The sequence below is a fragment of the Budorcas taxicolor genome, chromosome 11 (genome assembly GCF_023091745.1).
Source record: "Budorcas taxicolor isolate Tak-1 chromosome 11, Takin1.1, whole genome shotgun sequence".
NCBI classification, from domain to species: Eukaryota; Metazoa; Chordata; class Mammalia; order Artiodactyla; family Bovidae; genus Budorcas; species Budorcas taxicolor.
In genome coordinates this window covers 64,790,580-64,817,954 of record NC_068920.1, presented here as the reverse complement: position 1 = coordinate 64,817,954, position 27,375 = coordinate 64,790,580, and the positions used below count along the sequence as shown (strand labels likewise).

The window sequence follows — 27,375 nt, the reverse complement described above, 5'->3', positions numbered from 1 at the left end:
TAACTGTCTAGGTTCATTATATCTCTCAGTTTAGGCTTATTTAATTTTATTCTCAAATTCTCTATCCCCCTTATATAGTTAGGGTCTTCTTTTTGGTATCCTTTGTCTATCAGGAAAAACAGAAGTGGATTAGAGACATCCAACCATGAGAACTCTATTTTCTTTTTCTTGGCATGCCTGACTTTGATGCTCTTTCTTCTTTTTCTTGACACACATTCTTTTGATGCTCTATTTTTCCCTCATTCTCTCCAATTCAGTGTTTTTCTTATGAATTGTCCTTTAGTTGAAAATAATACTGCTACCATCTGCTGCCATTTTGTTTACACTCTTGAGATACAGCTTTCTCTTTTTATTGTTCTGTTTTTCTTCCCCTCAATGTGTCAATGTCTCAGTGATGGTGGTGACAGTGGTTCTGAGAGGAAGAGGGGGATGTGAGCAGCAGAAAAAAAGGTGAACAGGCCCGCTGAGCACATCCGGGAAACCAGGAGGGACACGCAGGAGGGATGAGGCCAGCCTGCCCCGGGGATGACTGGGAGCAGAGGGTAGCCTGAAAGGGGAGGCGCTAGGTGTGATGTAAACCCCGCTGAGGAGAGCACTGGCTGGCTGACTCCTGGCCTCAGGTGGCTCTGCCCTCGGATGAGAATGGCCAGGGATACAGCCAGAGGATGGGGCTTCACATGGATGTGTGAACCTGAACACCCCTGAATCCGAGCTCAGGTCCTCCGTCACTGCTTTGGTGGCATTGACGGGACACCTCCTCTCTTTGTATCTCAGTTTCCCTCTGAATCAAGTTTGATTAGTCTTCTACAAGCTATCTACAGTAGTCAAATTCATAGTCAGAAGGTACATTGTTAGATGCCAAGGGGAGTTGGTGTTTAATGGAGACAGAGTTACAGTTTAGGAAGGTGAAAAATTCAGGAGGTGTATGGTGGTGAGAGTTGCGTAACTGAATGTACTCAGTGCCACTGAACTGTACAGATAAACATGGTTAAAATAGTAGGTTTTATATTATGTGACTTTTACCACAATTAAAAAAACATAAACAAAATAAAATATATGCAAAATGCTGCTCTGAAAAAAATAGTAAGACATTTAAGAATACTTTTGTAGAAGTTTTTAAGACTCTGCATGTGACAAACAGTTCCTGGATGTTTGAGGGCCTTTCGAGTGCTTGCAGACAGAGATACTGTGACTTTAAAACAGTGTTATTTTAGAATGAAAGTTCCTCCTTCGATGTGTCTGATGAAGAGTTAAACTATTTTTGAAAATAGGATGCCTACAGCTTCATCTCCTCCATAGTGAAATGCCATTTCCCACTGATTGGCTCGAGCCTTTTCTCCTTAAGCACGGCTTGCTTCTTCCAGGGCTGTGTGCCTGGCATGGTAATTAGGGGCTTAGGCTCTCAGAAATAGGATGCTCCTAGATATTGCTGAAGCTCTCCTTACCCACAGCTCCATTCTCACGTTGTGCTGACAGTGTGTGGTGTGTATTTTCAAGCGGTAAAGATTTGAGGAAAGCAGTTCTGTGAAAAAGGAACGTGATCGACAACACTGTCAAGAAGAAGAATCAGCTGGGGTTGCTCGCTTTTAATTGAAGTTTAGTTGGAGGTTCGATGAGGTGAGGCTGTTATGACAGATTTCAAAATGTAATGATAGGAAAATGGCGTGGGTTTATCAGAGTCAGAGTAAATAGGGAGCAACAGCTCAGCAACCCAGTGTGAAGCAACAGCTCCAAACCCTCACAAAATACCGAGTATTTCAAATTTTCATTGTGCAGCCCTCCTTCTCAGTGGGTACCTTTCCAAGGAAAGCAGTGACTTTATTGTGAAAAATATAAACAAAAATTTGGAGATGTAATTACATGCATGTCTTAATCTTGTTCCTAAACACTGAAAGTTTTAAAAATGCAAATGTAATCAAAGTGTACAATTGCAGCTGAAACCGTATTTGAGAAAGACTTGGAGAAAGAAAGCAGGTAAAAGGCCCCCCAGTCTCCCTAACCCCCATGCCTATCCCATTCCAACCCTACATACCCACCCCAACCTTTGTAGATTTGGAAAAGGCGAAGTAGAATTCCGTCCTCCAGTTTCGGAGGGCACAAATCCTCATCTCTGATGTGTTAATGTCACAGAAGAAATAAATGGTTGTATTAACCCTTTTTCTCCACTTCCTCTCCTGTCTCTTCCACTTTTGGTTTATCCATGTGATATTTGAGGTTGATGAGTAAGATCCAGAGTGACTAAGTACTGGGTAATTGGCAGCGTGGGAGGAAAGGAGGAGATTTACCTGAATGCTGTCCAGACTTTCATTTCTATACAGGAAGCATGACAGTGACCTCAAGTTGAGCCAGCTGAGCTTGGAGAGATTGCATGAGATAGTAAAATCCACTAAACTGTGTTGAACAGATGCGTGTAGGCTCTACCTTGACTGTCCCTTGCTGCCAAAAATGATTTTGGACAAGACTCTCTACTTCTGTGGGTCACAGTTTCTTCGTCTGTGAAGTCATCCAGTTGGGTAAAATGAGCACTAAGGTTCCTTCCGTTTCAAACTGTCTACATTATTGTGCCTCATGGATCCACTCCAATCCACATAGGATCTGAGAAATTCAAACCCGATGTGGGAACCCCCGGAGTCAGAGATGTTCCAGAAAAAGCCCAAAGTGTTCCTCGCCAAAGCCCCTCCAGCCCTGTAATTTAAAGGTAGGACTCCCTGAGACTGTTGTTGGAAGGCCTTTGTCCTGGCCTCATTCCTGGCACCTTCTCAGCTGGGTGAGGGGCCCTCCCAGAATGGAAGGACCTGATGTCTGGCCAGACCCTAAGAGCTCACAGCTGGAGTTCCCATTGAGATGACTGAATGTAATAATCCTACGTCCTTCATCTACATTGACAAGGGAAGTGTTTAACAGGGCTTCTACACTGTTTCCCTCTCTGAGGGTTCTATTTTCAGAGAAGGGTAGTAGAAATTTATAGGATCATGAGGTGAGATACTAAGAGGAACCTGCTGCTAAGCTGCTAAGTCGCTTCAGTCGTGTCCGACTCTGTGCAACCCCATAGATGGCAGCCCACCAGGCTCCCCCATCCCTGGGATTCTCCAGGCAAGAAGACTGGAGTGGGTTGCCATTGCCTTCTCCAATGCATGACAGTGAAAAGTGAAAGTAATCACTCAGTCATGTCTGACTCTTAGTGACCCCATGGACTGCAGCCCACCAGGCTCCTCCATCCATGGGATTTTCCAGGCAAGAGTACTGGAGTGGGGTGCCGTTGCCTTCTTATTGACATAAATCACTTCAAATGAAATTGAAGTGTGGTATTCAGGGTAAGCTTAACTTTAAGGAACCAAACATATAAAGAGTTTTTGTAATAAGTTGTGTGCCTGGGTGAGTCCACCAGGAGAGTGTGAAGTCACGTTTTCCTTGGCTGTTTGTTTTTAAGGTGGAAAATAACAAATACATTGAGAATTTAGGGTTGGAATTTGGAAGTGGGATAAGAAGAATGGTTGATGGGTCCAAAGATATGTTTTCCAACTCATCCATTCATTCTCACCTGAACTCCAAAAGAGATCATTGTTCAAAGGACCACTGAGGCCTTTGTAATGGTTGCCTCTGGCTGCCCTGGAAAGAACATAGGGTTTGAGCCAGTTTCAAAAAGAACTCTCTGATCTAATTTAACTGAAGTATCAGGATGGTGACATTTCCCCAGCAGTCCTGGGATAGGGCACTGGAAATGGAAGCTGTGGGGTGTAGTCAATGTGTTTTGCCAACATAGAACTTTTGGGGAAACAGAAGAAGGGATGAATATAGGAAAGAGGAATGAGATGTTAGTGAAAGCATTGTGTCTTCTAATCTCACCTTGATACTCAACACTGCTTTTTACAGGCACAGACATGTAGATTATGGTAATGCACCGTTAGCAACAGTAGTCGTGATTTACACATTTTGTTATTGATCTTCTAATGATGAGATTAGAAAGGAACCATTTATACAAAGATAGTGTTCCTATCTGAACTAAAATAGTGTTCCTATTTTAACTAAAACGTAGCAAATAATTTGTAAGGAAATAAATGTCACCTAAAAGTTCTCCAACTATTGGATTAAAGTCCTAAATATAAAAACTAAAACTGTAAAACTCTTGGAAGACCATATGGGTAAATCTTCATAACCTTGGACTTGGCTATAGTTTCTTAGAAATAACCTCAACAGAGAAGCAATAAAGAAAGAAAAAAATAGGTAAATTGGACTTCATCAAAATTAAAAATTTTGTGCATCCATGAATATTATGAAGAAATACAACCCACAGAATGGGTGAAAATATATGCAAATCTTACATCTGATAAGGGTCTTTATCCAAAATATATCAAGAACTCTACAACCAAACAATAAAAAATCAACCCAAGGAAAAACTGGGGAAAAGCCATTTCTCCAAAGATACACAAATGGCCAATGTCCACATGAAAACACGCTCAACATCTTTAATCCTTAGGAAAATACATATTAAAACAGCAATAAAATACCATTTCAACCCAGTAGAATGGCTATTATCCAAAACAAAACAAAACCAGAAAGTGACAAGTGTTTGGTGAAGATGTGGAAAAATTAGGACCTCCATACGTTGCTGGTAGGAATGCAAAATGTTATAGCCATTATGGAAAACACTGGCAGCTCCTCAGAAAGCTGAGCATAGAATGGCCATATGACCCACCAATTTGACTCCCTATGTCTGTAACCCAAAAGAAGTGAAAACAGGCATTCAACCAAAAACTTGTACATAGATGTTTATAGAAGTGCTATCACAATAGTCAAAGTGGAAAAACCAAAATGTCCATCAGCTGATGAATAGATAAATTAAATGTGATAATATTCAAATATAATGGAATATTATATAGCCACAAAAAGGAATGAAGTACTGTCATAAGCTACAACGTGAACCTTGAAAACATTATTTTAAGTGAAACACACCAGCCAGACACAAAAGGTCACATAATGTAGAATTCATTTATATGAAATATCTAGAATAGAAAAATCCATAGTGAGAGAAAGTAAAAAGATTAGTGGTTACCAGGGGCTGGGGAGAGGGGGGAATGAAGAGTTCCTGCTTAAGGGGCATGGGGCCTCCATTCAGGGTGACAGAAATGTTCTAGAATTAGACATGACATTATGAATGCATTTAAGGCCAGTAAAGGCCTTATATACTTAAAATGGTTAAAGGCCATATATACTTTAAATGGTTAAAGTCATTTATTTTATGTGTATTTTACTTTACCACAATTAAAAAAAAAAAAGTGTGCAAGCTATAGAAAACTCCTAGAAACCATGCTGATGAAATATCTTTGACAAACAAGTGAGCTCAGGTTTGGGAATGGATATATTTCCAGCACAGCCTTTGGGATTGGGGAAAGCTTCTGGAAGAGAAAATGTACACAACTGAGGATTAGGAGTCCTGTTTCCTGGTCCAGGCCCTGCTGTTCTGTGGCCTGAGGGCAAGTCATGTAAACCTCCTGCGCCTCAGTTGGGAGCCTTGGACAAATCTTCTCTGTCTGGGTAGGAAAAATCTCAGTCATGTATAGGACCTTTTCAAGCCTCACATACTTTCATTCGCCCATGCTCCTTACCTAGTGTGAAGTGTGGAATATTTCTGATAAAGTACTCCACCACCAGGAAAAGAAAGTGGGGGCCACACAGGGAGGTCTGGGATTTGCAGGTGCACTTTTTGGTAGAGCCTTTGTAATATTGGAAAGTCCTCGAGTGGGTTGTGGTAAGCGTTCCCCTTCCTGGGAATGGCAGGAAGTAGAATCATTCATGCCTCCCTGACAGACACCCGTTCACTGCACATGCTTAAGGCTGTGTGAAGCACATGCTGAAGGACACAGAGCCCCTAGGTGGGTGGGGTATGTGTCCTGGAGGGAGGAGAGGTCTTTCCAGAGTCTGTCCATGAATTACCATCATGGTGAGCACACTGAAGAAGTAAATGCTGTGTGAGCTACCATCCTGATGAGTGCCCTGGAGAAGTAAACGCTGTGTGGCTGAGTATTCCAGGGCCAGGGATGCTACTCTGAGGAAGTCATGGTTGACCTGCCCTCTGAAGGATGACTTGGCACAAACGAGGAAAACCAGCAATATGCAAGCCAGCATTCATCGGGGAGAGAGGATCATGAGGAGGAAAGAGAGAACAGGGTGGGCTTGGGAAAGACATCGTGAAGAAAGCTTCATTCTGGAGGTCACGCTGAGTGCTGGTCAATGTCATTGAATCAAAGGCCGGAGAAGTGTCTCACTGAGATCACAGCTGGCACTTCTACTGCAGACGCTGCTTTCACATCCCACAGAACCACCTCCTGTGCCCTGGGAGGATGTCACCAGCAGTAACCACACAGCATCTCTGAAACTGACAATGGTCCCCAGAGTTGGCTGTGGCCTGACATCCCCATTCCTTGGAGCCTGTGCCACGCCTTCAGCACAGGGCAGTGTGGGTGACATGACCTAGCATGTCCTCGGAGGATGTGTCTTCTTTTGGTCTCTCAGGTTGCAGCCCATTACCCTGTCAATCTAGGCTCCGGGGGTGATACAACTACCAGCATTGTGCTTGGTATTTGGCAGGGCCCATGCGTGTATCCAGTGGGTGGACTAGAAGCACCTTTGCAGTAGAGGCCACCTTTCCTTCCACACTTTGATGGAGCCCCAGGTGCATGGAGCTCACACCTGCCAGTTGTGTGCTCTGCTCCTAAGGAGCCTGCCCTGCTGAGAGTTGACATGGCTGGAGGATCCAATGTTGCAACTCTGGGGCGTGTGCGAAGCTCTGGCCACCCTGTCTGTGGTGCAGCAGTTGGGGAAGGGGATGGTCTCAGCCATGATGGGTGCTGTCCCATTAAGGAAAAGAGCTCATAAGTCCCCTGTGAGGCATGGCACCCTGTCCAAACTCTATTCAATTTGGAGGCTTACGTGCCATCTTTTCATTGTAACGATAAGACTGTTCTATCAGGCTTAATGTTTTTTACCCTTTGCTTGCAGGAGAGTCGATCTGGAGAAACCAACAGCTGCATTGAAGAAATCATTCGGGTAAGGATATTCTTTTAAAAAGTTTACCAGTTGGTTGATGTAGGCTTTAAACAGAAGGAGGTGTGCGGCTAGAGTGTCAGACTGAGCCCGTTGTTCGTGTGTTGTTCGATCTTTACCCTTTCAGAGGGTAATCACCCAAGTTTCCTAAATAAGACTTTACAAAACCATGCTTCCTTTAGAAACCTAGGAGCTACACCTCCATCTGGCCCCTTTGCACAGGCTGAGGTGACGCTGTATGAAGGGGATTAGCTGGAAGATAGAGCAACAGAGTTGAGATGAAAAATACGGCCGTGTTTGTGTTCAGGTGCCCCCATTCATCTCCCTACTATTTAAAAGCATCTTTTAATAGTCCATGCTTCCCAGTCAGGCAGGGGTTGCCTGGTTATTTTTTTCCCAAACTTAATTGGAATCAGAAGCACTCTGACAAAGAGGTAATGCTCAGTGCTGAAGATTTATTTCTATATTGTTACGCACGTTATTATTTTGCCTGGTCCTCTCTGTAAGCCTGTCCTTTTCATCATCATCATCTCACATGCACACCTGTGAACTAGTTTCACACACAGATTCACTTAGGCTGGGCTCTTCTGCCATGTTAGTGTTCTCCTGAGTATTCAGACTTATAATCAGGATGTCCTCTTCAACCTATATTTTTTCTTCACTCATAGTTTTCATTGGAATAACCTAATAATTTATGGCTGTCAGAAAGCTGATATTACACTGGGCAAAACACCAGGATAAATCAGACCAGATGGTGTGGCAATTCCCTATAAAGAAAAAATAACTTTATATTAATATATTTTTAATGTTTGGACACCTTACATACTTTTTGTTGAATTGCTTGTGAGCTACAATAATACAATTATTTGGTTTAAAATTTTACATTGACTGTCAAATCATTTTCGGAGGTAGAATATTTTTATTCTTCCTGGAAAGCATTATTTCACAAATCTCTTCACTGTGGAATTGATGAAAATAATTAATTGAAGTTTGGTTTGTTGAATTTGTAATGATTTTTGGTTTTGTGGCAGAGGTTTATAGAGAAAACAGTTGTCAGAAATGTGTGGCAGCTTCATTCCTGGCATTTAAGTATATGCTGAATAAAATACATATTGTACTTTATATCTAAATTCTCTTTCCTGGGCCTTGTTTCAGGCTAAATGCAAATAGTGTAAAATGCTAATGTACTTGTCCTATTTTTCTCTTTCAACATACTTTCATGTTTTGGGTCCCAATATTCAGTGTTTAAGCCATCCTCCTTCAATTGGTTTTGGCGTCTGTCTGAAAAATGAGAAGACCACAACATACCGGTCCTCTTTTTGGTTTCACTGTGTTAAAAATCCTGCCCCTTCTGATCTTTTCTTGTCTTTTCTGAGGATATGGAAGAGCTCTGTCATTTGACCTTTCCGTTCTGCACTCCAGGCAAGGCTTGGCGTTCATAAAGAGCTTGAGTAGTTCTCATACCAGAAGGATATGTGTTAGATAATGCGAAAATCACTTAAAACTGGATGCTGCAGTCAAGTGTTTAAACCATCATTTGTATTTTTCTTAAGAGAGCTGGTTTGAAGTTCCCAGCCTCGCCTCACTCCTGCCTCCCTACAATACTGACCCCTAACCCATCATGCCACGGGTGCCTCCCCCGCCCCCCTCAGATCAGGTGTGGAACAAGAGGGAAAGCCTGGACCCAGGAGATAATTGATTTATGCACAAGTGCAGGGTCAAGGGTGGGGGACGCTGCCTTCACTGCAAGGCCGCGAGGAACAGCCGGCGAGGAGAGCGTGCAGCCTGGGAGGTGCTGGCGGTGCTGGCGCCGTCATGGGAGCATTTTCCTGCCCCTCACCTGGCAGCCTAAGGTGTCAGTAGCGGCCCTTGGTGCTTCGGGAGCTCCTAGATGAGCATGTGGGCATTCCCAGTTTTGACTGGAGTGTTTTCCTGGCTGCCACCTGCCTCTCACAGCAGGAATCCCCAGGATCTTTTGGCCTCTTCTAAGCATCTCCTCCCCTGCAGACACACGCACAGGGCTCCTTCTCAGTTACAGCCTGCTGGGTTGGTTGTGTGTCCATCTTATATCAGTGTCCTTCCCACATGGTGGCCCCAGTGTCTAGACTTTAGAATTCATGACCTTGTGGGATGAATGAATAAATGAGTGAGTGAGTGAAAGAATACTCTAAAGGAGAATGGTGAGCATCAGTGTGACGGCTCACAAGCGGATTCCCTTCCCTATAAATCATGGACAAGACGCATGGCTGGGACTTTCCTGGTGGTCCAGTGGTAAAGACTCCAAGCTTCCAGAGCAGGGGGTATGGGTCCCATCCCTGGTCAGGGAACTCAGATTCCACGTGCTGTATGCTTCCCCCTAAAAAGAGGCGTATTGGCCTTTTTAATGCTGGGTTACTGTGGACTGTCTTTGTGGAGCCCAGTTTTCCTTACCAGGTTCTCTCCCCTTGGGATCAACTCAGGCAAACCTGATGTCATCAAGACCACCAGAGGTAATTATTTGTAGGCATCTCATTCTGAAAAGCAGTGGCTTCTCTTGTTGTGGAGGAAGAGGAGGGTCATGAAAAATGCCTTAAAATAATTAAAATTGAGATAGTCATTGAACAAGCGTTAGCATGCCCTTTCGGAGAAGGCAACGGCAACCCACTCCAGTACTCTTGCCTGGAGAATCCCAGGGACGGGGGACCCTGGTGGGCTGCTGTCTATGGGGTCGCACAGAGTCGGACATGACTGAAGCGACTTAGCAGTAGCAGCAGCAGCATGCCCTTTCCATATGGGAGGTACTGGGCATCAGTGGTAAGTTTTAGACAGATGTGACCTTGGCCCTTTTGGACCAACAGTGTGCTGGAAGAGATAGATACTACATTATTTTTTAAATCTCATCAATAAACCTGTCCTGCTATTTGTGATAAATACTCGGGTTTCCTGAACATTTTCTCTAGCATTTATTACCTAATTTGTGATCAAGAATAGTGTCTCTGAGGAAGCAACCTGTGAACTGAGAGCTGGAGGATGAACAGGAAAGCAACCTGAAGAAAATGGTGGGGCTTCCCATCAGAAGGGGCGAAGAGCTCGGCTTGTCAGAGACCTGGGAAGGAAAGAGGAGGCCCGTGCAGCCGGAGGGCAGATGGGAGAAGCCCGGCAGGAGAGGCCAGTCATTCGGTACCTTCTCAGCCACACTCAGGAACCGCTAAGCAGCAGGGAGCCAGTGAAGGGTCGGAGCTGGGAGGGATGTGAGCACACTGGGGCTGTCATGGGGAGGAGGGACAGGAGGAGGGGGAGGCTGTTGCAGGTCCCGGGAGAGGGATGCTGGGTAGAGACCTGTGAAGATGGAGGGGGAGGCTGATGCTGTTACCAAAAGAGTGGTTACTGAAAGCCAATAAACAGGCCAGGCTGGTGAAGAGGAAAGCTTCCTTTATTTTAGATGTTGGCAACTGGTGGAGGAAGGCTGCCATCTGTACAAAGGCAAGAGATTTTATGCACAGAAGTCGGGGGGTACATGCAGAAACACAGCGCAGTCAGCTCTGACAGCCATCTTTAAATTGGTCATCGGTCGTCTGACCGTGTCATCTCGGTTGTTGTAGGTACAGTTAATCTTCACTTCTGGAGAAGGCAATGGCGCCCCACTCCAGGACTTTTGCCTGGAAAATCCCATGGACGGAGGACTCTGGTGGGCTGCAGTCTGTGGGGTCGCTAGAGTCAGACACGACTGGGCGACTTCACTTTCACGCATTGGAGAAGGAAATGGCAACCCACTCCAGTGTTCTTGCCTGGAGAATCCCAGGGATGGGGAAGCCTGGTGGGCTGCCGTCCGTGGGGTCGCACAGAGTCGGACACGACTGAAGCGACTTAGCAGCAGCAGCAGCAGCAATCTTCACTTCTACGGTTGATTTGTTCCCATTTCTCTGAGGCCAGTTCTCAGAATTGTGCCAGCTAATGGAACGTCATGGGTACAGTCTGATCATCTTGTAGTTACCTTCTTCTACCTGTGGTTTCAATATCTGTAAGACAGCTCACAGGCTGTGGCTCAGAACATTATCTATAGCCCTTGAAAAGGAGCTAAAGGTCCTTGACTGTGCTTAATGACTACATTATTATTAGTTGGTCTCCTTTGTTCTGTCTCTGCACTTCTCATTCTCTGATTAAGCTTATTCTCTGACTAAAGTTTCCCACAGCAAAAGGCAAGCAGAGGACATGGCGGGTGGGTGGGATGGGTGTGGGCAAGGACCGTAGGGTCCTGCCCCGTTTAAGTGCTGGGTAAGAGGAGGGAGTCCATCACACAATCATTTTCAGATCCTGAGTTTGAGGTGCCTTGTGATACTCAGGTAGACGTGGAGAATGTGCATAAGCTCAGAACAGAGGTCTGAAAGGCAGGCCAACACTTTGGATGGATTACCGCATTGGTTGTAGAACTGCAGAAATGGGTCCATTTGCCCAGAGAGGGACTACCGGCTGAGAAGCAAGGAGAGCCTAAAGTCCACCATTTCAAGGCCAGGCAAGGGAAGAGCCACTGGCAAATCCATGTGAGAGAGAGTCAGCAGAGAACCTGAAGAAAAATCTTGACTAAAAAGTCACAGAGTCGAAGCCAAGAGAATTTCCAGTCAACTGGGCTCAGAATTTCCCAGAGGAGAAGAGAGAGGAGGCTGGAAGACCACCCAAAGGATTGGAAAGAAAGGTCATGGGTGACCTTATGGAGTACTGTTTCTTTTTTCTTTTTAAATTTATTTTTATTTATTTACTTTTTGGTCACACCATGCCGCCTGCTGGATCTTAGTTCCCCGACCAGGAACTGAACCTGTGCCCCTGCATTGGAACCTTGGAGTCAACCACTGGACTGCTGGGGACGTGCCTGGAGTGCTGTTTCTGTGGAGGAGAGGGGGCAGAGTCCAGACTGGAGCAAACTGGTGGCGGGGGAGGGGGGGGCCCCTGAGTTTAGAAACCATTCATGAGGAGAGGCTATGGTTTCCATTCATGCTCTTCATTTCCACTAAATTCTATGTGAGTGTGTGTTCACTTGCTTGGCCATGTCCTACTCTTGTGAGCCCATGGGCTGTCGCCCAGCAGGCTCCTCTGTCCCTGGGATTCTCCAGGCAAGAACACTGGAGTGGGTTGCCATGCTCTCCTCCAGGGGATCTTCCCAACCCAGGATCGAACCTGCATCTCTTGCGTCTCTTGCATTGACAGGTGGATTCTTTACCACTAGCACCACCTAGGAAGCCCAGATTCTATACGGACCACCAACAAGGACAGGATGACATTTATTGGAGAAGGAAATAGCAACCCACTCCAGTACTCTTGCCTGGAAAATACCATGGACAGAGGAGCGCGGTAGGCTCCAGTCCATGGGGTTGTAGAGAGTCGGACACGACTGAGCAGCTTCACTTTCTTTCTCTCACTATGTCTGAGACACTCTTCTCAGGCTCTTGCCTATGTTTTCTCATTGGGCCATCACAGCTGCCTGCTGTGTGGTTGGGAACTATTCTCATCCGCATTTTACAGAGGAAGAAACTGAGGCAAGGGGAGGTTACACAGCGAGCAGGGGCATGCAGCTGCCATGCAGGAGAGCTGGGGTTTCTGACCAGCTCTGTCTGGGACCAGCATGGCCCCCCACCTGTGGTGCTGTCTTATTAAAGCAAGACGCACCTCCCGGCTCATTCATGAAACCACTCAGGCATTTTGCCATATAAGGGAGGTTTCCCGCTCCCACGCATTTGTGATCCGAAAGTGCCTGATCACGCATGCGTGCACTTGAACTCATGGAGGTTTTATGGCCAACATTAGCAATCTCACCTTTAAATTTCGTTTTCCTCTCCCCTCTCTTATTTTTGCTGAGGTGACTGTTTTCAAGTCATTTGAATATTACATTATGTTCTCAAGCACAATTATTTTTTATCCTCGCTCAGAGAATTTCATTCTTAGGACCTAGTAAATCTATGTATTATGGCAAAATTCATTTAACCAAGGGGCAGATTATAACAGAGTTCTGTGGAGATGAGCTCCAAGGTCTGGGAGCCCTCCTGGCTTGACATATGTTTGTAACAGACAGTTTTCTAAGTTACACTGTATTTCATCCTTCAGGGCTCCAGTGCTGTAATACTTAGGTGCTTTTCCTAGCATTATCCATTCACGTAGAATGGCATTAACATTTGTTCAGCAAATAAAATCCATTTACAATGTAATGGGGTCATGTGGGGCTGAAACTAGAATGCACAGATTTGATGCCAGACAGCTCTAGATGGTGGTTATTGAGAGCCACCCTCATAATGTAGGGTGTAATAAGAGGCCACTGTTGAGATCTGGTTTAGATATAAAGGATGGATTTACAGACAGTTTCAGGGCACCGTCTGAGCAGATTATCTTCTTGGCTTTCATCTTTAGTCACTAATTTAATTCCAATTTCCTGCGAAATATTCATGGTGGATATGTACATAGAATTGCCTTTCTCCTGTATGAAGTGGGTACCTGGGACTTGTCTAAATTCTGGAGACCCATACCAATTTCCTAACACTGTGAGTGGCCAGGTGTCCAGCAAATAGAGGGAACTCAGCTTCCTTGGTTTTCTAGCAACTGAGGAGCCTCCTAAAGAAGATTTCCAGTTGTGTTTCTGGGAGGTCTGTGAAAGAGGAGAGAGTTGAGGTTACCATCACATACCGCATACATCATCACGCCACCTCAACATGACCAGGCCCTGAGTGGTGTGCCAAGAGAAACCTGATGCTCAAGTGTCCACAAGCTCCTTAATCCAAATGAAAATACATGTGTGTGTGTTTGTGTGTGTGTGTGTGTGTGTGTGTGTGTGTGTGTGCTCAGTCGTGTCCAACTCTTTGAGACCCCATGGACTGTAGCCCGCCAGGCTCCTCCATCCGTGGGATTTCCCAGGCAAGAATACTGGAGTGGGTTGCCATTTCCTCTTCCAGGGTATGTTCCTGACCCAAGGATAAAACCTATCTCTTGCGTCTCCTGCATTGGCGGGCAGATTCTTTACCACTGTGCCACAAAAATACATTAACCCCTCTTGGAGAAAATAGAAAACAAAGAGACTCTTGTTCTAAACAACCTGTTTGGGTCATTTGCAGAACTGGACCAAGGTCAGATCTGCCCTGTTTCCAAGCAGACAGGCATTTTATGCCTCATGTTGTTTCCTTTGTAAATTATTTCATTTGTTTCAAGTAGTAAGGATTTCATTCATGACAAAATGAAGCCCACAAATGGCAAAATCAGGTTGGGCATAAGTGCAGAGGAGCCCCATTTACATATCCCATTACTTGGTATAGTAACATAGAATCAAAGCAAAAGTAGCAGTGATGGAAGTCTGGAGAAACTCACCAAGCAAACTGTGTGTCTTATCCAAGATACATGAGTTTCACTTGGCAGTGTCTTGTTTTGATTTTTCTTTTTTTTCATTTGGCCACCTGGATGAAAAGACCCTGATGCTAGAAAAGATTGAGGGCAGGAGGAGGAGGCAACAGAGGAGGAGATGGTTGGATGGCATCACCAACTCAATGAACATGAATTTGAACAACCTCCGGGAGATAGTGAGGGACAGGGAAGCCTGGCATTCGGTAATTCATGGGGCACGAAGAGCCAGACACAACCGAGAGACTGAACAATGACAGCCTGGGTGGACAGACACACAGACGTCATGTAAAACGTCTTAGTTTACATCTGAAGGTGCAGTTTTGCTAGATGTTATTAGTCCTTTTGGCCGAAACCAGAAGTCCTACTTAAGCGGCTCCGAGTCTCTGCCTAAGGGTCCTGGTGCCTACGCAGGGGTATCCAGCAGCCTGCTGCTAGTTTCAGGGCCATGGGCTACACTCTGTAGGTTTTGTGCGGATGCCAAAGCTGTTTAGTTTCTAACAGAAGGAGGGTGAGGATTTTGTCATTCAGAATCTGTTCTGAGCCCAGAGGCTTCGGGGCAATGGCCAAAGGGACCTTGGAGGTCTGGAAGCTCCAGTCCGGAGTGAGTGACTTTGCCTTTCTGTGTTTACGTGTCCACGTGCGTGGTTAGACGTCACAGAGGCTTACAGAACCAGGAGTGTAGAAGCACGAGGGGATGTTAGCCGGCCCGGCGGTATGTGGGAATACACTCTACCCTCACAGTCTCGGCATAGTCAATATCTTTGCTCCCATGTTTGTCAGTATCTTGCTGTGAAGGGGCCACCTGGAGGAGAGGAGCAAGCCCACAAATAGTAACAACAGCTGGATGCTACAGGCTGTCAGGGAAGCTCGGGCACTGGTGCCTCCTGCTGTGCCCAGGTTGGGCCAGGTCTGTGAGTCAGTAGCCAGACTGCATGATGGTGAGGTTCCCAACAAGGTCAAGGACACAGCTTCCTCATTTCGCATCAGGATGCTGGGAGAACTTCAGCACCACATGAGAGGACCAGGGTGTTAAATATACCTGATTTTTAAACTTTTCTGTTGCTCTGGCCTTGCAAGGTACATCCACAAAGCCAGAGAGATAATAAGATTGAATGTGACTCAAAAAGAAGTAGATTTACTCAGTGCTTTAGAATGCTTTCCAGACTCACAGGAGGAGCTCAGCCCGCGCTTACAAGACAAGTGGGTTACAGAGAGAGAATGTGGGTGAGAAAACAAATAGAGATGCATTCCTTTGAAAGGCGGTGTGCATGGCTCAGCCCCAGTGACACAAGAATGTAGAAGGTGCGACAGAGCCAGCCGCCGGGTCCCTTGGATCACACTGTCGCGTGTCCACTCCTGTTTTCACGGCTTCTCCGAGTGTTTTGCTTCTTTATGTTTCAGTGAGTCTTCATCCTCATAAAGATAAGCACTTGAATGTGGAGCCTGCGCAAATCCTTATTTATCTCTTTCCATGAATGAGATTTACCGTTGCAGTGTTGTGAGCCCTTGGTGGGCGTGCAGTGCCACTGACCAGCACTCCCGCCTCAGCATGCCATCTCTCACGCCATGTCCCCCGGGGTTTACTCCCATCCTGGTGGCCGTTCCCTCCCAGTCTCCTCCATGGACGTCTCTCTCTGTAACTGCCCCTTAGGTGTAGGTCTCCTACCCCGGCTCTCTCTCCTTCTCACGGGCTGGCTTCCTCGGTTCATGTTCTGTGCTGAGATGGGTATCAGGTGTATTTATCAGGCTCTGTTCCCTGATTTTCATGCTCACCTGTCCCATGCCCCCAGATTGCCCCACCAGATGTGTCATGAGGCCTCTGCCCTGAGGTCTCCTCTCGCTGTGCCTGGCTTTTCCTCTGCTGGCTTTCTCCTGAATCTCCTCCTAATGGGTCCATTTCTTCCGTCACCATCACCATCCTTCAGTCACCATCCTTTCCCACCTTGGTCGCTCCAGAGACCCCCTTTCTGGCCTCCAGTCTCCTGCCTCCCCCTAGCTCTCCCCAGTGCAGGCAGAGTCAGCTTTCTAAAGAATGTTTGCTGGAAACACGTTAGTGGCTTCCCCAGGCTTGGGACATGGTCAGGTTCCTGGATGGGGTCTACAGAGCCACACTTGCTCTAGCTGCCGTGGTTGTTCAATCTCGCCTCTCTCCACTGCCCACCTCCCACTTTGTACACGACTTCTGTACAAGCAACACCACAGCCCTCTCCTTCCCCTCCAGGCTTCACTCTTACTCTGTCTACCCCTGACCCCAAACATCCAAGTGTTTCTTTCTTTTTCTCTAAGCCTCACTTAAGATGCCACTCCCTCCAGGAAGCCTTCCTGATTGCCAGAGTCTGAATACATGCTCCTGTTCTATATTCCTCAGGGACCCTTTATTTTTATCACAGCACTTATTGTATGGACTCATAATGGTCTTTCTTAAGACCCATTAGGCAGTGACCATTATCTCCAGGGGCTAGCAAGCAACTAGCACGTAATGGATATTTAATTAATGCTGAATAAATAGATAAGGAATAATGAATGAATGAATGACTTTGACCTTTTGCTCAATGTCTGTTTTTGCTCTCTACCCTGTTGTCCTTCCCAAAAAGACTGAATTGCTTTGTTGAAGCATAAGCTTGAAGCATAGCCTGAAACATAGGCTCTCCAAGGACAGTCAAGATTGTTGGGTTACCTGGGAGCATGAGGACACATTCTGCAATTGGGACATATTCAAGAGCAATGAGAATTCACTTAATAACTCCTGAGGTTTGGAAGTGGAAAGGACATACCACTGATGTCCACACCAGAAGAGCTCAGACCTTTCGTGTAGTATCCGCTAACTGTAGTCTGATTATCTTCCATGAGACTGAGTTTTCTGTTTTGATATCTGATGAATCCACAAGTTGAAGAAATCAAGGTGTTAAATTTGCAGGGATAATTCAATTACAGTGTTGATCATGGAATCGGGAGAGGGAAGTCAAAGCTATTTCCATGACTAGTATGCTCCGTCTAAAGCCACTCTTGGAACAATTAAAGCACATCTACCCAAAGTTATCAACTCAAGAAGTACATTTTAAGACTGTACTTACTATCATGAAAATCACACACAGTGTTCTTTTTTTTTTTTTGTCTATACACCTACTTTTTTTTTTTTTTTTACTTTATTTTACTTTACAATACTGTATTCGTTTTGCCATACATTGACATGAATCTACCACGGGTGTACATGCGTTCCCAAACATGAACCCCCCTCCCACTTCCCTCCCCATAACATCTCTCTGGGTCATCCCCGTGCACCAGCCCCAAGCATGCTGTATCCTGCCTTGGACATAGACTGGCGATTTGATTCTTACATGATAGTATATATGTTACAATGCCATTCTCCCAAATCATCCCACCCTCTCCCTCTCCCTCTGAGTCCCAAAGTCCATTATACACATCTGTGTCTTTTTTGCCATCTTGCATACAGGTTCGTCATTGCCATCTTTCTAAATTCCATATATATGTGTTAGTATACTGTATTGGTGTTTTTCTTTCTGGCTTACTTCACTCTGTATAATCGGCTCCAGTTTCATCCATCTCATCAGAACTGATTCAAATGTATTCTTTTTAACGGCTGAGTAATACTCCATTGTGTATATGTACCACAGCTTTCCTATCCATTCATCTGCTGATGGACATCTAGGTTGTTTCCAAGTCCTGGCTATTATAAACAGTGCTGCGATGAACATTGGGGTACATGTGTCTCTTTCAATTCTGGTTTCCTCAGTGTGTATGCCCAGCAGTGGGACTGCTGGGTCATAAGGTAGTTCTATTTGCAATTTTTTAAGGAATCTCCACACTGTTCTCCAAAGTGGCTGTACTAGTTTGCATTCCCACCAACAGTGTAGGAGGGTTCCCTTTTCTCCACACCCTCTCCAGCATTTATTGCTTGCCGATTTTTGGATCGCAGACATTCTGACTGGTGTGAAGTGGTACCTCATTGTGGTTTTGATTTGCATTTCTCTAATAATGAGTGATGTTGAGCATCTTTTCATGTCCTCGGAATGGGAGAAAATAATAGCAAATGAAGCAACTGACAAACAACTAATCTCAAAAATATACAAGCAACTCCTGCAGCTCAATTCCAGAAAAATAAACGACCCAATCAAAAAATGGGCCACAGTGTTCTTTATTTTTTTCACATGGAGAGTTATGATATTACACTGATGGGCTGCACATTACTATTACGTACTCACAGGAAAGTTTTGACTAATTTCTAAGATCGAAAATGATCATTCGAGGATTGACAAGATACAGGCCTGGAAAATTAGAACATCTATCTAGATATTAATCATATTGTTTGTTTTTTAAACAAATTTTTGAGAATAATTCACATAGCCATTGAACTTTTACAGTCCAGGGGCTTTTAGTACATTCATATAATTGTGTGTCCTTCACCACAGTTAACTCCAGGACATTTCATTACCCCCAAAAAATAACCCCCACCTCTCAGCCATCACCTCTCTTCCTTCCCCATCCGCTCCAGCCCTAGGCAACCATTGACCCACCTTTTGTCTCTATAAATTTGCTTATTCTGGACATTGCGTAGAAATGGAATCACACAGTATGTGGTCTTTTGTGGCTGGCTTCTTTCACGTACATAGTGTTTTCAAGTCCATCCAAGTCCATCCGTCTTTTAAATAAGAGATAATTGCCTATAGTTCTTACACTCATGATTATTTAGACACTGCTGTCTGTGCTCAGTCGTATCCTATTCTTTGTGACCCCATGGACTGTAACCCACCAGGTTCCTCTGTCCATAAGATTTTTCAGGCAAGAATACTGTAACAGGTTGCCATTTCCTCCTCCAGGGGATCTTCCCAACTCAGGGGTTGAACCTGAGTCCCCTGCTTGGCATGCAGATTCTCTACCACTGTGCCACTTTGGAAGCCCATGTAGACATTATAAGATTAAAAAACCCCCACAGAAACCTGATTATTTTTTGCCATTTCATGTGTATGTTGTCTTGTAAATTCTGACATATTTGATTTATAGTTGTGCAGTTCTTGTTTTTTTTAATAATTGTTCGAGGCAGTGAGATGTAAGTATTTTAGAAACATAGGGATTGAGACTCAGGACATTTTTCCTGACTTTTAGAACATGCGCCCATATTTATCTACACGTTGTTTTGTTCTGACTTTGAAAGCTGTCCACACACACAGCCGCGATGTCAGAATAGGAAATCCAGTCTCAGCATTCTTTAGGCTCCAAATTAACTGGTTTTTGCACACAAGGCGTTTTCGCATTTGTATGTGGCTCCATTCCTGGGCCCACGTGAAGCCAAGAAATTCTGGAGATTCACTGTGCTCAGCCTGCTTCCTAACACTTTTAGTTCTGTTGATAAGTTAGGAAAAGGACACCCCTTTCTGTCTCTCCAGATACAGTAGTCCTCTTTTATCCACAGTTTCAGTTACCCGTGGTCAACTGAGGTCTGAAACGATTAAACAGAAAATCCCAGGAATAAACAATTAGTAGATTTTAAATCACATGCTGTCCTGAACAGCGTGATGAAGTCTTGCACCGTCTCACTCCATCCCGCCTGGGATGTGAACCCAGTGGGGGTTCAGTGCAGCCCACCCGTTAGTGACCTTGTAGTCTTCTTGATGTCTTGGTACTTCTATTCAAGTGGTTCTAATTTTTCTTAATAATGGCCTAAAAGTCCAAGAGTAGATACTGGCAGTTTGGATATTCTCTGACTGTGCCTAATTTATAAATAAAATTTATCCCGTGTGTGTGTGTGTGTGTGTGTGTGTGTGTGTGTGTGTGAGTTGTTCAGTCATGTTGAGCTGTTTGCAACCCCACGGACTGTAGCCACCAGGCTCCTCTGTCCATGGAATCCTCCAGGCAAGAATACTAGAGTGGGTTGCCATTCCCTTCTCCAGGGGATCTTCCCAGCCCAGGGATCAAACCTGGGTCTCCTGCATTGCAGGCAGATTCTTTACCATCTGAGCCACCAGGGAAGCCCAGATTTTACCATACTTATGTATTAACATATATAGGAAAAAACACATTGTATGCAGGGTTTACTGCTATCTGTGGTTTAAGTCACCCACTAGGGTATTAGAATGTTTCCCCCCTAAATAAGGGGGATTGAGTTGTATTGGGTTGGAAAATAATTGTCATATCCTGACACTGTTGCTGTTTTTAGTCCCTCAGTTGTGTCTGACTCTTGCAACTCCATGGCCTGTAGCCCTACAAGGTGCCTCTGTCCATGGATTTCCCAGGCAAGTAGACTGGAGTGGGTTGCCATTTCCTGCTACAGGGGATCTTTCCGATCCAGGGATCGAATCCTCCTCTCCTGCGCTGGCAGAAGAATTCTTTACCACTGAGCCACCAGGGTATTCTGACACGAGATGATCTATTTTATTTTTTAGACTTTCCTCTTCTTTTGCCTCCCACTAAAAAGGTGTATCTGTTTATCCAAATGGGTGTCTTTCTCCCCTGAATTTCCTAAAAAGTTACAGGAGTATAATTCATGGGTAGTTTATTATTACCCATGTCTGTTAGTACAACTTTTTCACAACAATGTTTTCATTTTAATGCCTTATTTTTATTGTCATTCTGAATAACAAGAGTTCTGTGGTTCTACGGAATTTAAAATACTAAACGTTTTATATTCTACTCCTTTTGTTTTTTAAAAAGGTATTTTTCTATGAACATTGATTAGGCTTCTGGAACCTGATTAAAAAATCTTAGATCAGCATTATTATTGATACATTATGTGCTAATTTAAAACTGTATTCTTCAGTTACTCATAAATATCTTTTTAATGATCTCAAATATAGATTTGTCTCTGTTTATAAAGTACATATTTTCTAAAAAGCACCCTGGGAATCTATATTAATTAATTCAACATTATTGGTTTATTTATATCTGCATATTTAATTTATGAATCACTTTTGTCTTCCTTTCTCTGGCAGTAACTTGTGATCTCATAGTATTTTTGGTCATTTTTAAACCTGTTTTTTGAATTCAGTTTAACAGTGGCTACCTGGGTGGAGGACAGAGAAGGGTAGGCTTTTAAAAATAGAACCTAAATTTAGCTAAAATTGTTGATACAGCATCTTAAAAATGACCAACTCCCCCGCAACCTACCCTGGAAACCAAATGACATTCTCTGACCCTGGTGAGTCAAAGATTCAGCTTCAAACAGGAAAGCTGTTTGAAAACTCAGCTGCCAATAAACCAGAGAGAAAGAGAAAAAAGGGAGAAAGAAAATTCAGCCACAATGCATGAAGAAGGTGGTGTCCCGAGAGATTCCCTCCAGGACCCTGAGATTAAAACCTCCCCTCTGGGCTGCAAAATCAGAGCTGATCATTCCTTTTCCCTTTCTATTTCCTTGTTTTTTCCACCAAAGTCTCTCACTCACACCTCCACCCACACCCCAAGCCCAGACTCTGGAAAAAGGCAAGTGAACACTAAGTTCTTTCGGACGTTGGTGGTTATTGTTGTATGAAATGAGGAGCCCACTGTGACGTGAATACAGACCCAGGAACAGATTCCTGACATGTTCAGAACAGTGTAGACAGTGATGGGGGTAGAGGGGCCTTGGTAACTGGAGTCATCTCAAAAGACCATCAGCAACCCTTAGAAAGCTGAAATGATTAATTACTTCAGCACAAAAGGAGACTTGTTCAGAATAAGCAGGGGACAGAGTGTCAGCTCCAGGGGTGACCGACTTGTCTGCTTAATAATGTGTTTTTAAAGTGTGTGCCACATCAAAAGCCAAGCACGTGCACATGGGGGGAAATGGAAAGGAAAAGCAGTGGGCAAAATATTTGGTGTATTAGAACACATGTTTCGGAGATCAGATTAGCAATAACTTTGGGTGGAGCATTTTTTAACTGCATTCCTTCTGCCCACCCAACCTCCCACCCACCCCCCACCCCACCCCAAGGTCTTAGTGGTGCTGGGAAAACTCAGGAAGTAAAAACTTGCAGGACGTGTGCTGGACCTTTTATTACCAAAAATGATAAAGAGCCCATCAGCAACAGTGCATGACAGCCTCCTTTTCTTGAAGGTGCAGGGATCTGAATAGACGCTGTGGGCCGGAGCAGACTATAAGCAACAGAAGCAATGTCGGTGGCAGGGTGTGTCATGCATCCATGGCTTTCTGAGCTCTTGCTATGTGCTTTCTCCTTCAGTCCTCACTCTAACCCTGGATGAAGCCATCCTCATCTTCCAGAGCAGGAAACTGAGATAAGGGGAGGGGAACGCATAGTAAATAGGCATGGTTAGGGCTTAAACTCCAGACTTCAGAGCCTAAGTTCAGAAACCAGATAGAGTGATTTTCAATACACAGGACTAGGCAAGCTCTTCTTGTGGGGATGCATCTGGACTCTTGTGTTTGCATCACCTCTCTCTCCTGGCCTCGATGCTATAAAAGGATGCTCGTGGCTGCCACTGTTGCTTCAGTGGGAAGAAGCTGTACAGGGCTTCCAGCAGTTTGGCTGAGGATTGATACCTGACATGTGGCACAAGGGATGCACAGGAGTACTTTTGAGGGACTTCCCTGGTGGTACAACGGTTGAGAATCCATCTGCCAATGTAGGGAACACAGATATGATCTCTGGTCCAGGAAGATCCCGTGTGCCACGGCGCAACTAAGTCCATGCACCACAACTGCTGAAACCCGTGCACCCTAGAGCCCTGTGCTCCACAAGAGAAGCCACCGCAATGAGGAGCCCGCACACAACTAGAGAGTGGCCCCTGCTCACTGCAACTAGAGAAAGCCCTCACTTAGCAATGAAGACACAGCGGAGCCATAAGTAAATAAATAAATAATTTTTTTCAAAGAGTACCTTTGACAGTTCCTTACAAGTTGGTCTCTCGCATGTATTTCTGTATCACCCAGTTACTGAGTAGTGCGTCTTGAAGCACAGGGTTCTTTTGCATCAGCCTGTGTTTTGCCTCTCTCCATAAAGCTCTGTTACTGACACCACCTGCCCATATTACTCTTCGTAAGAGCTCCAGCAATCAACATGGTCCTCCTCTCCAGGAGAGGGATGGATAAAGATGGAGAGTCAGAGGCCCCAAGAGACCACAGCCCGCACCCCTGCCTGCCCGGGTGTGAGTTTTCACCCCAACTGGAGCTCTTGCATCAGACACTCTGTTCAACAAACAGCTCTGCCACTGACCAGCCCGGTGACAGCCAGTCAATAGAGATTTCAATACAGTGTGCATTTCGCAAAGAAGAAAGGCATTGTTCTCACTCATTATGTGATGTGGTTGTAACATCTATTGCCAGATAAATTTGTGGATACACACATCTTCGTGAGTCAACATGTCTAACCAAATGTTTTCATTCATCACACACAGTTCTGGAGGTAAACCAAAGCAAAGCTGTGATTGAAATAAACAGTTTATTTTTAAACTGATGACTGTTAGCTGCTATTATTCTCATTAGGATAATCAAGTAGTTTCAAATTCGTTAGAGATGAGGTTCACTTAAGGAAATATCCATCTGTAAAACCCAGTTGTAGAGTATTGACGGGATTATCTTTATTGCTAGGAAATCTTTGCTTTGCTAAAGGGCTCCTGCCTACAGGAAAGGATTAATGTGGGATTAATAGCAAATTCCCCTAGATATCTAGAGTCTAGGTGTCTGCTTACAGTTTTTTTTTTACAAGGTAGTATTACTAGAAAACAAAAGCATTGGAATCGCTTTGAGTTTGATTGACAAACAATACAATAGAAAGACAATACTTCCTCGGAATAAATATCAAAGCCAGTGGGACATTATAAATCACTTTACAAAACTACCGTTTTTTAAAACAACTGTTCAGGTGCATACACTTGCAAAGCAGCCAGAAAGCAAGTAAATGCAGACGACACCCCCTGGTGGAACATTGTTTGTAGGTGGTTGATGGTTTTTTTTTAATCTCTTTAAGTACAGTTAAAGTGCTCATTTAAATTTCTTTGCCTTCTTAGTTATGATAAAACTACCTTCATTTGTGTCGATTTATCCCCCTTTCGTTGCTTTTACAAGTATATGGTTATACCAATTATGCCTAATTATGAATCAGATTACCCAGGCAAAGTAGTTTCCATAATATATGTTCTAGTCTACTGTGTTTCCAAAGACTCCTTCTGAGAGCTCACAAAGGATTAAAAATTATGCATAGCTTCTAACTTACAGCGGTATTTTCACATCGAAATAAACTTGGTAGATTGCTTGGAGCAGCTGTCTTATTGGCAAATGACATAGAACCCTCCTACTTAAATATAAATCATTCCCACGTTAAGACTGAGGCGAGCAGTGCGAAACACAGAAATCGACTCGGGCTTGGAAGAACAGTTAAAGTAGTGGGAGTCTTCAAAGAGGTAGGTTCAGAAAATCCCCAACTTCAGACTTCGCTGGTGGTCTAGTGGTTAAGAATCCTCCTTCCAGTGCGGGGAACATGGGTTCGATTCCTGGTCCAGGAAGATCCCGCATACCATGGGGTAACTAAGCCTGTGCACCGCATCTACTGAAGCGCATTCACCTAGAGGCTGTGCTATGCAGCAAGAGAAACCACCAGTGAGAAACCCACACTGCAATGAAAAGGAGCCCCTATTCTCTGAAACTACAGAAAGCTGACACACAGCAACAAAGACCCAGCACAGCCAAAAAATAAAAAGAAAGAAGGAAAGAAAGAATCTTTTAAAGGGGTATCAAAAAGAAAAGAAAATCTCCAGCTTCTACATGGACCCTTAAAAGAAGAAGTGAGAAAGGAAATGGGTTGATTTTCTTAGACCATGTATGAAGGATTGTCACTTGACTTGAGCTCTGCCCTGACTAGGTACACCTCCCTTTGACAATATGGCATCTGTTGCTTGTTCTAAATCAAAAGACAAAGACAAAAACAAGTTCCATGGTCACGTCCTGTTCAGTAGGACTCGATTTTAGCATGATCAGGAGGTACATGCGAAAATAGAAAGTATACCTAATAAAAAGGTTTACCATTTCGTTAGTTGCTCAGTTGTGTCTGACTCTTTGTGACCCCATGGATTGTGACCCACCAGGCTCCTCTGTCCACGGAATTCTCCAGGCAAGAATTCGGGAGTGGGTAGCCATGCCCTCTGTTTCCCTGGTGGCTCAGACAGTAAAGCATCTGCTTGCAATGCAGGAGACCCAGGTTCGATCCCTGGGTTGGCCCTCCTTCAGGGGATCTTCTTGACTCGGGGATCAAACCCCAGTCTCCCACATTGCAGGCAGATTCTTTACCATCTGAGCCACCAGGGAAACCCCTACATTATGGTAGTATCTACCATCTAGGTTACAAATGAAGCATGATTATAGGAAAATCTCACATCTCAGAGACAAGGCTTTAGCCAGATAACAGTAAGCATGTCTCTTTTCCTTTAATTCCCTCACATTCTCAGCCTTCTTAATCCTTTCCAACTTTCCCTTCGCTTTTTAAAAAAGTTTTACAATGAATTTGGACTCAGACGAGGTACATGGACCTCCCCGAAATCATGAGCCAACATCTGCATGAGGGCCCTAGTGCCCAGGCCTTATTATAGAGTCCAGGTCAGAATCTGGCTCTATAACTTCTGGAGGATCAACCAAAGGGCACAATTAATTTTTATTAAGAGTCAGTTCTCATTTTAGTCAATGTTTCTTATCCGGAGTTTCCCAGTACTACTTGAAGAGCTATTTTTTAAAAGCTGGTTTTAGCTTTGTGATTAAAACTAGTACAATAATCTTCTTGCACAGATAGTATGTTTGTTTAAAATGAGCACATCCCAGTGTGACTGAATTAGTGTTCTTTTTTAAATTTTATTTTATGTTGGAATATAAATGATTTACAATGTTATGTGAGTTTCAGGTGTATCAGCAAAGTGATTCAGTTATCCATATACATGTATTCTCTTTCAGACTGTTTTCCCAAATAAGTTGTACAAAACATTGAATAGAGTTCCTTGTGTAGTAAGTTCTTGTGGGTTATCTGTTTTATAGAGAGTCGTGTGTACATGTTAGTCCCAAACTCCTCGTTTATTCTGGATTGATCTTTAGAGATGTGCTAAGGGCAGCTCCATAGCCCACCTCCTGACTTAACGCAAGGTCAGCCAACAACGGCTGTCACTGCAAACAGACTAGGTGTATATTACAGTGTCCTTGAAAAACTTTCTGTTTAGTGCCGCGTTATCATATAGTGTGAAAACATTAAAGAAAAGAAGCACAGACATTTAAAACTGTGTCTTTTTTATGAGGTCAAACCGTTCATTTTGACTCTTAATGAATACAATGTTCGTGTTGCGAAAAATGCGATAATGAATTGTAAAAAGACATAATCAGCAATGACTAAATAATTAAGGGAATTGAAATGCAGAGTCATTTGGGGATGCATTAATAATAACATGATTTGTTCCATATGCTAAGGAATTCTGTTTTTAGAAAATCAGTCATCACACATGCTCCATGGCAAAGAGGAGGAAAAAAATGATGTTGACTAATAGGAACTGTAATTAGATGTTCTGCTTTTAAACAGCTGAATAAAAGATGAAATCATATAGAAAAGTATATTTAGGTACAAGTCAGAAAGTAAACTGATTATTATTCATAGAGCTGTTAATAGGAACTGTAATTTATGCATCTAGTGGGGATTGTATTAGGCAATTAAGAAAGGGAGTCACTCTGGGCTTCCTTTACGCCTTTGAATTTGTGTGTTTTCCTTTACCAGTGATTCTCATTTTTCTCATCCTCTACCAGTTTAATCGTCAGAGCCACGTCTTAAGGTGGTAGCCAGTGAGCATTCTGGGAGCCAGCAGGTCTTTCCTCCAGAGGATGCCACAACGGGCCACCCAGGGTGCTCCCCGAGACTTTGCTGGGCTCCACCGGCAGGCGAGCATGACTTTTCAGCTTCTGTTAGTTTTTCACCTGCAGGGCTTTCTTCAAAGGCCCCTGGAAAAGATTTCATTTCTCACGGCCTCTGTGGGTGGCCTCCAGATGGAGAGAGTAGCCGA

General features: G+C 44.2%; 1 protein-coding gene across 1 annotated transcript in view; it reads left to right on the top strand.

The window, feature by feature from the left end:
* AFF3 (ALF transcription elongation factor 3) overlaps positions 1-27,375 on the top strand; it is a 516,502-nt gene that overhangs the window by 211,201 nt on the left and 277,926 nt on the right. The window contains exon 6 of the mRNA XM_052648226.1: positions 7,000-7,047. Within this exon, the coding sequence (XP_052504186.1) occupies positions 7,000-7,047 (48 nt within the window). The remainder of the gene's footprint in view (positions 1-6,999; positions 7,048-27,375) is intronic.